The sequence below is a fragment of the Pezoporus flaviventris genome, unplaced genomic scaffold (assembly GCF_033815535.1).
Source record: "Pezoporus flaviventris isolate CSIRO_AGI_PZ_B2104156 unplaced genomic scaffold, CSIRO_AGI_Pfla_v1 ptg000070l, whole genome shotgun sequence".
In the NCBI taxonomy this organism is placed as follows: Eukaryota; Metazoa; Chordata; class Aves; order Psittaciformes; family Psittacidae; genus Pezoporus; species Pezoporus flaviventris.
This window is the reverse complement of record NW_026892618.1, coordinates 2,573,425-2,588,643: the sequence shown is the minus strand read 5'-3', so window position 1 is coordinate 2,588,643 and position 15,219 is coordinate 2,573,425. Positions and strand designations below refer to the sequence as shown.

Here is a 15,219-nt window from a genome sequence, read left to right as displayed (position 1 = left end):
ACCTTGAAGTCCAAAGACTGCTGGGGCTCCTAGCAGAGTTTTCCAGATCCCTTTCATTCCTTCAGGCCTCTTCTGCATTCCTGTGCTGCTCTAGACATTACATCCTTCTCATTTCCTGCCTCACCCCTTCCCAAAACCCTAATTTCCTTAAGGGGCAGGCTAAGGATGACAGCCAGCAGCACAAGGCTGTCACAACGGTATGCTGTGCCCTTTTATTTTTAACAAGAAAAATGGAAAGAGTCATCCAATCTTTAATTTCCTTACCCTAGGAGTTCATTGCACTGAAAAGCTATTTTCCCATCATAATATTTTAAATCTTTGTATAAGAGGGATAAATAATAAAAGACATACAAACTTCAACACGATCCAGTAAATTATAGTTTTACTCTCAACACAGGGAACTTGTGCAACATCTCCCAGCAAGCAAGCAATCAGGCTACTGAAAACCAAGGTAAATTGCTCCAGTTATTGTGCTATTTTGAGGTCCCCCATATTCAACAAACAAGACATTTGGTCAACACAAAGTCATGATTTAAAGAACTAAGCAAGACAAAGAAAATGCAGACAAATGATTATCAATACAGTGTATGGTATATGCATATTCTTCTGATACAAATTTTTTTCTTGGGTTACCAGTATAGGAAAATAGTTGCCTCAGCAGCTCACAGAACTGAAATATAAATCTTGCTGTGAAGCTTATCTGGGAAAGAAATTAATAGTGAAGCCTCCTGTGGCTAGACAATGCATGTCACATGGCAGTTGTCTGTTTCATCCAGAAATAGGGTGCTGAAGACATCATTAAAAAAAGTAGGGTGGTATTTGCAGGCTCTATCACAGTCAGGATTAAAGTTCACCTCCAGGATCTGAGGCTGCATAATTCTTTTCCCTGTGAAGGGGAACACACACATTGCCTCTTATTACAAGTTCTACAGAATCACTGCTGTCTTTAAGCCAGAGATTATACAAATCGACTGCGAAAAGCCGTATTTATGACCCAAGATGGCAAGCTGTAAGGGTGGGTTTAGTTCAGTGGGTTTGGTTTGGGTTTTTCTGGAGGGATGGAGGTCTGTTCTACCATTATCCAGAGGAAAAATCATCCAACAGATTCTGGATTAGCACAGTGAATGCAATGCCTCACTTAGAATGAGAATTTGAAGCAATTTAATAGGATCTCCCTGATGCAGCTATCTTGCTTGACAGTCTAAAACATCTTCCAGAAAACTGCTTCTCCTTTCATGTTTCAGTACAAAGCTTCCTTTCTTAAAGCTCTTAGATACCTGCCTTTCTAGTTCTAGCAGTCTTATTCCTTTACACTCCAGCCACTGCCACTTCAACTCATTCCTAACTCATTTGGTTCAAGACCACCTTAAAAAACTGAACGTGCACAAGTCCATGGGTCCTGATGAAATCCATCCGTGGGTCCTGAAGGAGCTGGTGAATGAAGTTGCGAAGCCACTGGCCATCATATTTGAGAAATCATGGCAGTCAGGTGAAGCTCCCGATGACTGGAAAAAGGGAAATAAACCCCCATTTTCAAGAAGGGGAAAATGGATGACCCGGGGAATTACAGACCAGTCAGTCTCACCTCTGTGCCTGGCAAAATCTTGGAGCACATTCTCCTGGAAGGCATGCTAAGGCACATGAAAATCAACAAGGTGCTTGGTGACAGCCAGCATGGCTTCACTTAGGGGAAATCCTGCCTGACCAGTTTGGTGGCATTCTATGATTGGGCTACAGAACTGATGGACAGGGGTAGAGCAGTTGATGTCATCTACCTGGACTTGTGCAAAGCATTCGACACTGTCCCACACAACATCCTTGTCTCTAAATTGGAGAGACATCAATTTGATGGATGGACCACTGGGTGGATAAAGAACTGGCTGGATGGCCACACACAAAGAGTTGTGGTCAATGGCTCAATGTCCAGCTGGAGACCAGTAATGAGTGGTGTCCCTCAGGGATCGGTGTTGGGACCGGTCTTGTTTAACATCTTTGTCGCTGACATGGACAGTGGGATTGAGTGCACCCTCAGCAAGTTTGCCGATGACACCAAGCTGTGTGGTTTGGTTGATACCCTGGAGGGAAGGAATGCCATCCAGAGGGACCTTGACATGCTTGTGAGGTGGGCTGATGCCAACCTCATGAAGTTTAACCATGACAAGTGCAAGGTCCTACACCTGGGTCGGAGCAATCCCAGGCACAGCTACAGGTTGGGCAGAGAAGAGATTCAGAGCAGCCCTGTGGAGAAGGACTTGGGGGTATTGGTCGATGGGAAAATGAACATGAGCCGGCTTCAGTGTGCGCTTGCAGCCCAGAAAGCCAACCATATCCTGGGCTGCATCAAAAGGAGCGTGACCAGCAGGTCATAGGAGGTGATCCTGCCCCTCTACTCTGCTCTTGTGAGACCTCACCTGGAGTATTGTGTGCAGTTCTGGTGTCCTCAACATAAAAAGGAAATGGAACTGTTGGAACAAGTCCAGAGGAGGGCCACGAGGATGATCAGGGGACTGGAGCACCTCCCATATGAAGACAGGCTGAGAAAGCTGGGGCTGTTCAGCCTGGAGAAGAGAAGGCTGCATGGAGACCTCATAGCAGCCTTCCAGTATCTGAAGAGGGCCTATAGGGATGCTGGGGAGGGACTCTTCATTAAGGACTATAGTGACAGGACAAGGCATAATGGGTTAAAACTTGAACAGGGAAAGTTTAGATTGGATATAAGGAGGAAATTCTTTCCTGTTAGGGTGATGAGGTACTGGAATGGGTTGCCCAGGGAGGTTGTGAATGCTCCATCCCTGGCAGTGTTCAAGGCCAGGTTGGACGAAGCCTTGGGTCAAACGGTTTAATGTGAGCTGTCCCTGCCCATGACAGGGGGGGTTGGAACTAGATGATCTTAAAGTCCTTTCCAACCCTAACTATTCTATGATTCTAAAGGAAATAGAGTTAAATTTTTTCTTAAAACTTCATCAGTACACTTCAGAATTAACTGCATTCTGTGCAAAGAGAAACAGAGGATCTGATTTCCTGTCTGGTGTTGCGACTGTAAGTCAGGGGACAAGTTTATGATGCACAGGTAACCATACTCTGCTCTGCACAAAAGCAACCAACCTATTTGTCCACAGGCTGCCTATGGTATCACAGCCATGACTTTGGCACCCACACCCCCATCTTCAGAAGGCCAGGGACCCATGCAAGCTCATGTTCAGCCACAAATGTAATATGAGTTTGGTGCTTTTACTACAATAGCTTTCCTTGAGCTAGTAACATTAGAGTTGCTTTGCCTCTCCTATTAAAGACAACTCTAGGACAGGTAAAAGGCATTCAATGTTGGTGTAGCAGATCTAGATTCAAAACCTTGCTATAGCCAAATACCAAAGCTCCATTTTACATCCCCCGTTTCTCAATCATTTCACTCCATGAAAGTGATTAGTTGCCTATCTTGTAATTCAGATTCAGCCACTCCAGCAGTAGGCTAGGGTAGCCACCCAACATGTATCACCTAGTAACTCCTCTGGCAAACCTGGGCACAAGCAACAACTTTCTCCTGTGTCCCAGTGATCAGAGTTTCACAAGAAAAGGGTACACTTAGTTCTCTTTAATACCCCCCAGCAGTCTTTTTTTGTGTTGGTGCCTCTGCTGCTTTTCTACCTACAAGAGACACATGTCTGGGTTGGGCACACTGTAAGAACATTTCTGAGCCTCCTGGTGAAATAACCTGGTGAATGCCCTGTTTGGCAAGTTTTGCTAGCAGTCCTCCACAACTGGCTGACGGAAAGACTCTGGGTAGTCAGCTATGCTGTGGCACTGACATGAAGGAGCTTCACACACGTTCTTGCGGAGACTTGGCAACAACTAAGTGATGGTCCTGAAGACGTCAACAGCACTGCCACAGTGAATGTGGTCCCTTCCTTGCTTTAATAAGTAACCATACATTGAAGACACTGGGCCAAGTCTGGAAGTCACATTCAGTAGGCTGTTTCTTTAAGGTTTTCACAGAGAGACAGGTATTTCAGATGTTCTGTCACCATAAATGGGAAAGAACACTTGCTGCTGGTAGAGGGACAAGATTGTTGTACAGTTATTGGGGTTTGTGTGTGTTGGTTTGTGGCTTTTTGTTTGCTTTGTTTTTAAAAGCAGGGAACAGCTGTAGCAGGGGCAGAAGGGAAACAAAACCTCAGCCAAGCAGTTAACAGCTCCCCCACCATTCCTGTTAACCAGCAAGGCAGATTCTAATAACCCCACAGATCTGCAATTCCAGCTGTGCTTTAATGTCAGTGTGTGGCACAGAGCACACAGCTCACACTGCTTGAGAAACAGTAAGAGTTTAGGCAGAAGAAATAAATTTCAAAACCAGCCCATAAATACAAAGAATTCAAAGCAACGAGCTTCTCACCATCTCTGCTGGTGTCCCATTTCAGCATCAAGTCAACAGCATATATTGCTCTTGATGACGGATAATCACAGATGCCAAGAGGTGCAGGTTTAGCTGAAGCAACTTGGAACAATTCAGCAAATGCCTTACAAATATTTGCCTAACAACAGAAAAAGGTCTCTGAATGAGAAGTGAGGTTCCATAAAAGCAAGAAACATGTTTTCAATTGCTTCATTCATACAGCTTTTTAAAGTTTGTATAAATTACACCAATCAACAGCTGAAAATGTGAACACTCTTAGTGTCAAAATGTGCATTTAGACCTAAAGACAACACAGTGAAAGTGCCAAGCAACCTGCAATATCCAGGGACTTTTCTGGAGAGCTAATCAGTACTATGGAAACCCTGAAAATAGGGCATTTCATATTAGAATTAAGTCCCTTCTCAGAAGTCCCTTCTCCCTGCCTATCAAGTTGTATTCTAGCTCTGTTTTATTCTGCAATGAAAAACCTTCTAGCCATTTATATCACTCCAAAAAGTGTGGTGGAGACATGGAGGTCTTAAGAACACACTACAATGATATCTTGAGAAACAGTCAGATATCCAACATGAAAGTTAAGTAAACCAGGAAGAACCTACAGGTGCGGATTTTCGCATTGAGTTTATACTGCAGTGAACCACTCCTTCTGCAAACGAGAAGACTGTATAATGCCTCCTATTCTGTACACAGTACTCCTCTGAGGAACCTACAGTACATATTTTGACATCTCTCTTCTCACCCCTTGTAGTATCTTCTTCCAGACTATTTTAAGCCTAATGCTGCAAAACTTGTCATTCTCAGAGTATTGTTGATTGAATATGAGGTTCTAGTTAAAACTGATGCCAATTAATTTATGGAAATCAATCCACAGTTGGGTAACATTCACTTTTGAAAGCAGAGGCACATAAATGCTCAGCTACCATTCATTCTGCATCTTCTAGCTCCTGATAAATATGGAAGAATGCAACAATTCAGTTTTGTGCACGTTTCTGAACCTTTTCTTTACATTCAGCTTTTTCTTTCAAGCATGAATTACAAGAAAAAAAACCTAATCAACGAGAAGCTCCTCATCCACCTTCTTGCATGTTTTATGGAACTATAGTATTTGGAGCTGCTTCTTTGCAGATAAAAGATGCCCTTATATTAGGGAACCAGCTGTTTTATTGTGAGAAGTATGAATGTAGTGACCAGAGACAGGGCTCTGGCCAGCTTGCTAACACTGAGCGGCTGGGCAGCAGCTGGAAATTCTGCAGTCTTAAAGGCAAGACTGAATTTAACAAACAGGGGTTCCAACTTACTAGCTCAGAGATACTATGTTGTGAGTGAGCTCCAGTGCACTGCACAGCAAACTGATCTGGAAGTGTACAGGCAGATCTTTAGACTGACAACTCTGCTTAGAACAGAGAAACCAAAACCTGTGATGCCATTCCACTGAGATTACTATGTATTGTAATTTCCTATTTACTCCTGTTTCCTGCTTGTTCTGATACCTCCTTGTGAAGCCATCTGAAACAAAGGAAGCAAAAGGCTGAATACTTCAGGGGTTCAACCTTTCAGAATCAGAGTTACTATTCTACCTAAGAGTAGCGGAAACTTTGAAAACAACTTTTCCACAGTCATGTGAGCAACACCTGTAGTGATTCGCACGCTTTATATTCTGGACCTCCCTGCCTTTTTGCATAAGATAATAAACCTTCACAACCATAGGCTTAGACTACAGGCAACCTTCTGCAAAAAAAGATGGAACTTGCATGAAGACTCTTGTCCCAGACTCCTGGGGGTAGTAAGGACTGGCTTCATTACCAACTCAAATATAAAGAATTTTTATAGTGTTAACAATGAAATAAACCCCTCAAATGCTAACAACAAAATTTCTGAGGGGGAATTGCACTAGGTTAAAAAAAGCTTCTGAAGTAAAGGTTAATATTTGATGTCCTTTGTGGAACCGAGAGACATGAAGTGCGTTTTATGAGGAAAAAAACAACCAACCATGCAACCCAACACTTTTTGAAAAGCTAATCTGATGGGTAAAAAAGGATTCATAAACATTTACACAAGAAAGATGAATTTCTGACTTACTTGTACTGTTGCCCAAGGATATTCAGGATATTGTTTTTCAAACAGAGGAATAAATTCTTCACAGTGTACCTAAAACAGTTTAGCAACATCAAAGACTGTTTTGGTTGGGAATGACTGAGCAATCAGATGGCAAGAGAATGGAACACTGAATACATTTTTCCACTCACGCAAACCCAGGTACAGAACCATAGAATTAGACAGTTCCTGAATACCTTCTTTGCTACAGTATTTCTTCTCATAAAGATCACTTGACAGCTATTAACCAGCCATTTCAATTATTCTTTTACTGGTCTATCAATGTGAGTTACATTCAGGATGTTAGTTTGTATTACCGCATATAATCACAGATGACTGGGGCAAAGTAGGGAAGAGTCTAGGGAAGCATTTGCTTCGGGTACTTCCACCACCTTGACTGCTTGTTTAAGTGAATGTCAAATAGGCTATTTGGTCATAGTCACAAAAGAGGCACTGGAAGATTTTCTGACGGAAAAGTGAGGAGTGTTCTGGACTGTTTGCTTACCTGTTTTAATGTTACACCGGGAGCATAATTCATGACTGTGAAATGCTTCTCATAGTCATCCAAGTCATCAAGTGAAAATGCCCTGGCAAATAAAACAATTCCTTAGTTTCTGAGCTATCAGGTTTAATTCTGAGCCCCTCCACCCTAACGGGGTGAAGGCAATTACCGATTTGAAAAGCGCAGCCAGAACACATCATAGATGTACAGCTTGAGTGGTTTGATGGACCGCAGCAACACAACGTAACGGATGTCAAATTTAACCATCCCCACATCTTCACGGTGAAACAAGACTGGGTTCTCAATATATTTGCACACTACCTACAACAAAGGAAAACCATTCACAGTAAATATAATTCAACTGAAATGAAAGCCAAGAGTCACCAGATCTTGATTAAAGGTATCCTTTTATGCATTTCAGTTTCTCTTTAGGCATGTGCATGAATACACAATGTTGTTATCCAAACAGACACCTTTTATTAAACTCATTGACACTGGGGTGGGGAAGTAGAGGCCAGATATACTCATTTAAAAAAAAAAAAATCAATGTTAATTTTATTTATGATTTTGGTAACCTTGTTTTGCACTAGAAAGGTGAAGCCATTCTTTGTGCATTCCTGCAGTCCAGAAAATACATGCAGTCCACACACTAACTGAAACAAAGCTGAAGTGACACTATGAGATATGACCACATATTGCGAACTCCTTGTAAAAACCTCCATGATTCATCTATTGCTGGCAAAGACAGTGCTTTGTGCCACTGTGCAGAGCTGTGGATCAGCAGTAATGATCAACCAGGGGACAGAAGCAATAAAGTCCCACAATTTACGACCAACATTAACTATAGCTAATATGCGTTCACCTGCCAGTCTGAGGATTAGTGTTAAAGCTGCATCACACTGGAGGATTCATTACTGTCAGGGCAAGTTTTATTTCTCTAAATAAGAAAACACCAGGCTCCTTGAGTTTATCACTACAACCAATGGAGCTGACCAATTTGAATCAATCAGTTCTGAACTAACTGAAACTCTGCTTCTGGCTAGCATATGAATTTTGAAGAAAATAAATTCCCTTCTCTGCATTTTCAAACCTCCTTTACGAAGCAGGTTTCTCAGCTCTCCCATTTAAACCACATTCAAACCCATGCTCTCTAACCTTTGGGCTGCTTTCTCTATGCCTGATGATATTGTTAAGGCTGTTGGTGATGTGGGTATCCAGGCTTCTGGCCAAGTTCCATGGTTTGCATATCCAGTGATTATCTTCGCCTCTGAGACAGAAAGAAAAGCCAACACCTGTAAGTATCCACCTCATTCATCTGTCTGAACATCCACTTGAACTGATCTGTGAAAAAATAGCGTGCGTTGCAGTGCAAGAACTAAGGACTTTTTGACTGACAGCTGGGAGCAGTAGGCCTTAGGCATAAAGAGGAGAAAAGGCAGTGGTAGCTTGCATTGATCTTTTCAGTTAGGTCCTAGCATGCTCTCACTGTTGGTTTCCTCCTGAACTTGACTCCTTCAAAAGGGGAAAACAACCCAACAACAGCATCATCATGAACATGCTCAGGTCACGGTGTGGAAATCATTCTTCCAGGAGTCTGAGAACATTCTGGCATGATACCATCCAATTTTCCAAGTTGATTCCCCAATAATGCCTTCAAATCATTCATACCAAGTAACACTATAACTCATCTCTTTGGGAAGAAATCACACAGTATCTCAACAGTTCATATTGTGAGAAAATGAAAGCACACCACCATCTTCTCACTTTCCAGTACCTAGTCACCTCAAGAGGCAAAATTCTTTGAAATGTCCTTGAGGAAAACCAGAACATGCTGGTCTTTCAATGTGTCTTTCTGAGTAAGGGCATGGTGGAACTTGATGCCTTCCTTTCCTCATCTACTAAAGCATTTGGAGAAACTTCCTGAGCTGCATGATAAACTTATGAAGTGAGCTGAAGTTAGTAATGTTAACTTAAGAGGGTCTGTTTTGTTTATTTGAAAATTCCTATCCCCTTCTTCCCATTCTCTACATGCCACTGCATCCACTGTCAAGTCTTGATATTAAAAAGCAATCAGACCACCACACACAAAGGATATGTGGAAAGAATGCTCTCTGCTGGTAATGTCAGTCAATAACAGAATACATAGAGCAAAGAATGGCCAAATGAGACTCCTGGCAGGTGGCACCATAAGAAAGTATCACCAAAGCAGCAACCGTTCAACCAGAATACTCCATGCTAGGCATAAGAGGTTATTCCGCTAGCAGTACCCTATCGCTCTCTTTCTCTTTTACCAAAAGAAAAATCTCCGTTTCCATCCACTCGAAGGTAGTTGCAGCAGCAGAAAGAACGTGGATTTAAACCCTAAAGATCCACAACTGATTTAGGCTAATTCAACTAAAACTCAATTTTACTTTCACAACCTTACAGAACCTAAGTACTTTAAATATTTTCATTCTTGCTTAAACGAAGGAAAAACTGCTGCTCATCCCCTGGAAAAATAAATCACCAACATATGTTGCAAACATGCTCTGATCCTTTGTCTATCTGTTAAATACAAGAGGCAAGATCTTGACCAGACAAAAAGCAATAGCCTTCTGTATTCAAATCAAGTTTCTCTGTTTCAAAATGCATTGCTTAACTACTTTTACATTAATGAAAGTACCTAAAAAGCTCACATATTCCAGGTAAAATTCACCTGAACATAAATGCAGCCAGAGCAAACTCATGGTGGTGTAACGGCTGTCAAGCACCAAATGCAGGTTACTAGTGTTTTGAGGAAAAGTGGGATCAAGAAAACACAAAACAAGGAAGTGGAGCCACCTTCTATCACGTTGCTGGAAGTAGCTGATGAACTGAGGCAATTCTGTTTGGAGGTTAAAAGTGCGAGGCAACCATCTCGGTCCATCTGGTCCTCCAGCTCGTCTAGAAATAGATGCCAGGCAGTCTTTGACAGTCAGGAGGTTCTCACATGGGAACTGATTCAACATTACCTCAGGCCTTTCCTCGCTTAGCTTCCTGCAAAACAGAGAAGTTGTTGGGTGAAGGGGGAGGGTTGGGGATGCCTTTGGGAACACAGTTTTTATAGCAAAAAAAAAAGAATTTGTATGATCAGGGGAACAATTGCAACCTATAATCTTTGAAGTGTGAGAAATTGTAGAGGATGTCTGCTTCTCCCTCATTGTCTGTGAGCACAAACCGGGGATGTGTCAGGTTGTGGAGGACTTGCTGAATGTCTGTGAAAACCCTAGAAGAAGAAAAAGGCATATGAAGAAAAACATCAGTTTGGTTTCTGAAACTGATCAACTTGTGCCTGAACAGAAAAAAGTTTTAAGCTTGGCTTTCTACAGGAATTATGCTCTACCAATACAAGACTTCAAATTGAAGTGGGACAGACTAAAAAAAAAAAGTATTTAAACATAGAAATCTCAAACCCAGTTTAGCTCTAAAATGTCACAAAAATAGCAATTCAGAAGACAATGATTCCCTGACAGAGCAGCACTAACATGAATTCTATACAAAAGGTCCCCAAATGAGAGAGAATCCCTCCTAAATGCCTTTGTTGCTGGAAGAGCTTTAAAAATCAACCTTCTGTCATCCAGAAGAAGGAAGTTAATAGAAATCTTGTCAGTTTAACTCAGTAGCTTCAGAAGACTACTTTCATTTGTTTAGAACTTCACACACAGCCATTTCTAAACAATCAAAACATATGTAAGTATGTACATTACATATGTGCAGGAAGTAAACACAACTTTGAGGTTTGATACAGATTCCCTCCCAGCCCCATTAAAAAAAATCCACACCACATCTGCATATGAACTACCAGAGACCTTGAATGCGCTAAAAGTTCAAAAAAAGGTTTTTACTGAAATTAGTGGACGTAACTCAGTAGGAAATCTTTGGGAGTCAAAACAGTACGGCTTTCTTCCCTTCCAGCTGCAGCTACTGCAAATACCTTTGAAACCTTTGGTTCATCAATGGATCAATTGGTTCTCACAATTTTTCCAACTAGGTTAAGGATGAGGCTGAACTATAACCCAGGGGTGTTACAAAGGATTAATCCATGCTTAAGGCCAGATGAAAACATAACCCATGTGGCAAATTCCTTTACTTCAGTCAAAAAAGAGGCAACAGTATGAAAAATACTGCTCTAACAAAGGCCTGAGGACAAGGCATTTGGCCTTACACAGCATGGAAGGACACCTGGAGAGCCTGACAGTGTTTGGTAAGTCCAATAAATCTTATTACACATCATTCCCTAGACATCATTTGATGATTCTGTGATTCTACTTTCTCAGCTGGAGAGCTGAGCATTCTTTACACAGATCAGGGATTCAGTGAGAGGTCACCTCCTCTTGCACATCCAAAAATCTGTGTCTCCCTAGTGCTAATGCACTTCAATGCTCTGCATAAGCCCTATGCCACACAGGTAGTGACCTGCATTCATACACTCCAAACAGCAGGCTTAAAGAAAGGTTCTGGTACTCTTTTTCTCCCAGTAACATATTAAAACTAGGACTCCTCTGTAAAAAATCTCCCACTAAACACTGAGCTGCCTTTATAGATACACAGAAGATACTGGTATCTTCTGTAACATATAGTATCAACAACTACCAGAAAGACTACCCCAGCTCCAGTAGCTTACAGCTATACATGCTATTTTAGAGGTGCTACTCCTATTAACAATAAATCACCTGCTTTCTTAATCCTGAAGTCTTGCTTCTGAATTAACTGACCTCATGTGCCAGAGCACTCTGGATTACGTATCTTAAGACTTCCTTAAAGAACGCAAAAATGCGGCACAAAAGCAGCAGAGGAGCTCAATCTATCTTCACTAAGTGCAGGAAGACCACTGAAATAAATTGATGGAGGTCAAGATAAGAGGGAAAATAAGGCCATTCCACTCATTCAAAGTTTTTCAGTTACTTCATCCATTCTATAACCAATCCTCTTACCATAAAAGTCTTGGGATAGCAAAGGCTTTTGAAGGCAGATGATTTAGTTTTGGGAATGAAGATTTCATAGAAACACTATATAAGCACTGATTTTGATGGTCAGATTCCCGCAGGTACTTCAGTATACCCAATATTAATGCATACATTTGAAAAAGTCAAGACCTCTGCCCTGAAGAACATGGACTACAAGACCAGGCCTGACAACTACTGGAAAATTCCTTTGTTATCTAAGGAGCATGTAGGATCTTCCATGGCATTTCTCTTGGTTTTACTTAAACTGGTAACACACACTCCAACATCTATACATCTGTATATAAAAATACAGGCAGGTAAGAAATGCACCAAGTCCCATTCAGAGTTTGACAAATGACAGAACCTCTACACTGCAATACTGTTGCATTTTGGACCTTTCATTCTAGTACTGATGACACACTTGAATGAATGAATGAAGCCAGCTAACCATACTTCCTAATGATTCGCTGCCGCAGTCATAATAAAATCTTGGGTAGGAATACTATAAAGTCTGGTATTAAAGAAGGTATTATTCAGTGGAATTGTGCAAGTAAGATAAAACATTCTGGATTTTACTTAATTTACTCAAAGTATTTAAAGCTAAGAAGCAGTTAGAGAAACAACTCCCAAAGCACAGAGCTGACAAGACCAATCAAAAGAGAGCTGTCATCTCAAAACCAGCAATTTTGGGCATCTTCAAAAAAATGACTGATGTAGCCAAAGAGAAACATGAAAGAGAAGATCAACAGACGATCAAGCCCAGCACAAACTGAAAGGACTTTTCATATGAACTTTGTCTTTGAAACATTTAGTTCTTTTATCCACTTTTTTCTCAAGCCAGCAATGAGCACAGCTGGACAGAACAATCTCCCTAAGGCAGGAGAGCTACAAGACCTACTCGAACCTGTAATTTTGCTATATCAAACTACACGTACTTGCTTCCCTGCTTTTCAGGATTCAGGTTAAACAGTTATTTCATCTTCCCATTCTCTGTTTTAGCTCTGCTTTGAAACAAGATGACTAAGAATTCGTCCCTGGTGCTGAACTTCGCAACTTCATGCATTTAATTTCTTAGAAATCCTTAAAACAGTGGTAATGCGCAAGGTAGAGCATGCACATTAACAGGCTACTCACATCTACCCAGCTTCACACATTCCTATCTGCCAAACCATGGTGGCAGCCTTAAAAACTTTAAACCTTTTCCAGAGGCCTCTCTGCCTCTGGAAGGCTGTAGCTCCCACTAGGTCATCTGGACTCTGAGATGCTACCCTGCTCCTAGAGGAACTTTAGTAGATGAAATTCAGAACACAACAAGAAGGACCTTCTGGCCTCCTGCAGAGGTCAAGCTCTCTCCCTTTCTCCTCTCCAGACAGGTACTAGACAAAGAAGAGAGGAAAACCCCTAGGAGTACAGGGACAGGGGTGTTGATAACATTCAGAGCAGCAAAGATTTGGTATGTATTTCCTTCCCTCCCTGAAGTAAAAGCCATTCACCTGAAATATGCAGTGCAAGATAAAGTGAAAAATAAGTGTACATTTCCCCAACATCCTCACTGTTTCTTTCTACCTCTATCGGAATGCATTTACCTTTGACTCCCTTATCTGAAACAGAAGCAAGTACACTGGATGAAAAACTAGCTTTTGCTCATCCTCAGTCTGTAAACAGAGATTTCAACTACATAATGAAACCTAGACTATCAGTGAGCAAGTCAACAAATACCTCCTAATTCAGTGACTTTGATTTTCAGTAGTTCTTCTCAAGTCAATTCAATCTAGTGAATAACGAGTTCTCTCAACAAAAGAGGCTGGGGTGTGAGAATACCTTCCAAATACATTTTAGCCTAATGCCACCTCTTAAGTAAATCACTGCAAGCAAGAATTTGGATCCCAGCGTCAGACAACAAACACCCTGGAGGGTGACTCACAGCACATTCTATGTCACAGTATGTTTTTCTGGAACAAACTAGTAATAAGGCAGTCTAGCCATGCAGTGCCACTGCTTTTGGTCACTAAAATCTCTTATCTTTGCAATGCTCTTCTAGATTTCTTCTGAAATAGTTTCACAGCATATACTCCATTTTTGTAGTTAGGCACATATCCAACTTAAAACATCCCAGGTTTTGGCAAGATTCCTGTTTGGCAATCTCATCTGAAGAAAGTGAATAGTCCGTTATATTCACGCAGCACAGAGAAGCACATGTACCCTGCTGGATATACATGCTGTAATGCAAGAGAGGTTTTTAGTCTCTCTCATACACTTCAGTGACACTTGTTAGTGAAAAGCATTACAACGTTATGCAATTTCTCTTCCACCCACAAGGTGGCACTTATTTAAAAACTAAAATTCATCTTTACTACATCTGTGACAATCCACCTACTCTGAAGAATCCAACAAGAACCAGTAAGTCAGAATCTGAAGCAAGTGGCTACATACAAACATACCTGCGAGTTGCTTCTGGTATTTGATGCTCGAAAAGGCCGTTCAGCCTTAGCACACTGCAATCATTACATTTAACCCTGGTAAAAAAGCATTTTGTTTGCAGATACGTACTTGAAAACTTTGTCTTTGTCATAAAGTGGTGGGCTTATTGCTACAGGCAGTTTCTCCTTGTTTTCTGCTAAAATAGCCTGAAAAAAACAACAAGAAAAGAAACAGAGAATAGATGAACAGCCTCAGGTCAAACTCTGCAATATTCAGCAGATATGAACAGCTGCTTCGACCAAACTGAATTTTAAAATGTGCATAATCAGATTTATAAAAGAAGTGATTAAAAAACCCACAATCTTTAAGGGGAAGATACAGGTAAAATATTCAGTATGACTCAAAGTTTTTCCAAGTGTTTTATTAGCAAAAGCCTGTTGAAATTTGCTCAAATTGCAAACCTTTACAGGTCATTTTCTGCAATTCCTTATCTCCATGTAAGTATTTACTACATATATACAGGTGCATTTGTAGTCATAGTAAAAACAATGGTCCACCTGCATGTCTCATCAGCCCACTGTTTTCAGTGCAAGTGAATCCTGTGAATGCTGTGTAATATGCTGCTCAGGAAAAACAATCAGTTCAAAAGCAGAGGCAGAAGGAAGACAGAGGTAAGAGGCTATTAGTAAAAGAGGCACAAGAAATATGGCTTCAAGACCAGGGCTTATCAATACTGTCAAAAGCATGCTGAGAAATTCCTATTTCTCCTAAATATTAACAAAACATCAAATCATAGATGGTCATATGCAGTAAGAGACAAAGTTGGTGTA

The 15,219-nt window shown here is 41.1% G+C and overlaps 1 protein-coding gene across 1 annotated transcript in view; it reads right to left on the bottom strand.

Annotated features, from left to right (window-relative positions):
* Positions 1 to 365: 365 nt before the first annotated feature.
* Positions 366 to 15,219, bottom strand: part of TTLL12 (tubulin tyrosine ligase like 12) — a 28,668-nt gene continuing 13,814 nt past the window's right edge. Inside the window, exons 6-14 of the mRNA XM_061472079.1 lie at positions 14,519 to 14,595; positions 10,132 to 10,248; positions 9,825 to 10,019; positions 8,160 to 8,271; positions 7,174 to 7,325; positions 7,008 to 7,089; positions 6,488 to 6,556; positions 4,391 to 4,529; positions 366 to 886 (exon numbers count right to left, since the gene is read on the bottom strand). Of these exons, the coding sequence (XP_061328063.1) occupies positions 735 to 886; positions 4,391 to 4,529; positions 6,488 to 6,556; positions 7,008 to 7,089; positions 7,174 to 7,325; positions 8,160 to 8,271; positions 9,825 to 10,019; positions 10,132 to 10,248; positions 14,519 to 14,595 (1,095 nt within the window). The 3' untranslated portion in view covers positions 366 to 734. The remainder of the gene's footprint in view (positions 887 to 4,390; positions 4,530 to 6,487; positions 6,557 to 7,007; positions 7,090 to 7,173; positions 7,326 to 8,159; positions 8,272 to 9,824; positions 10,020 to 10,131; positions 10,249 to 14,518; positions 14,596 to 15,219) is intronic.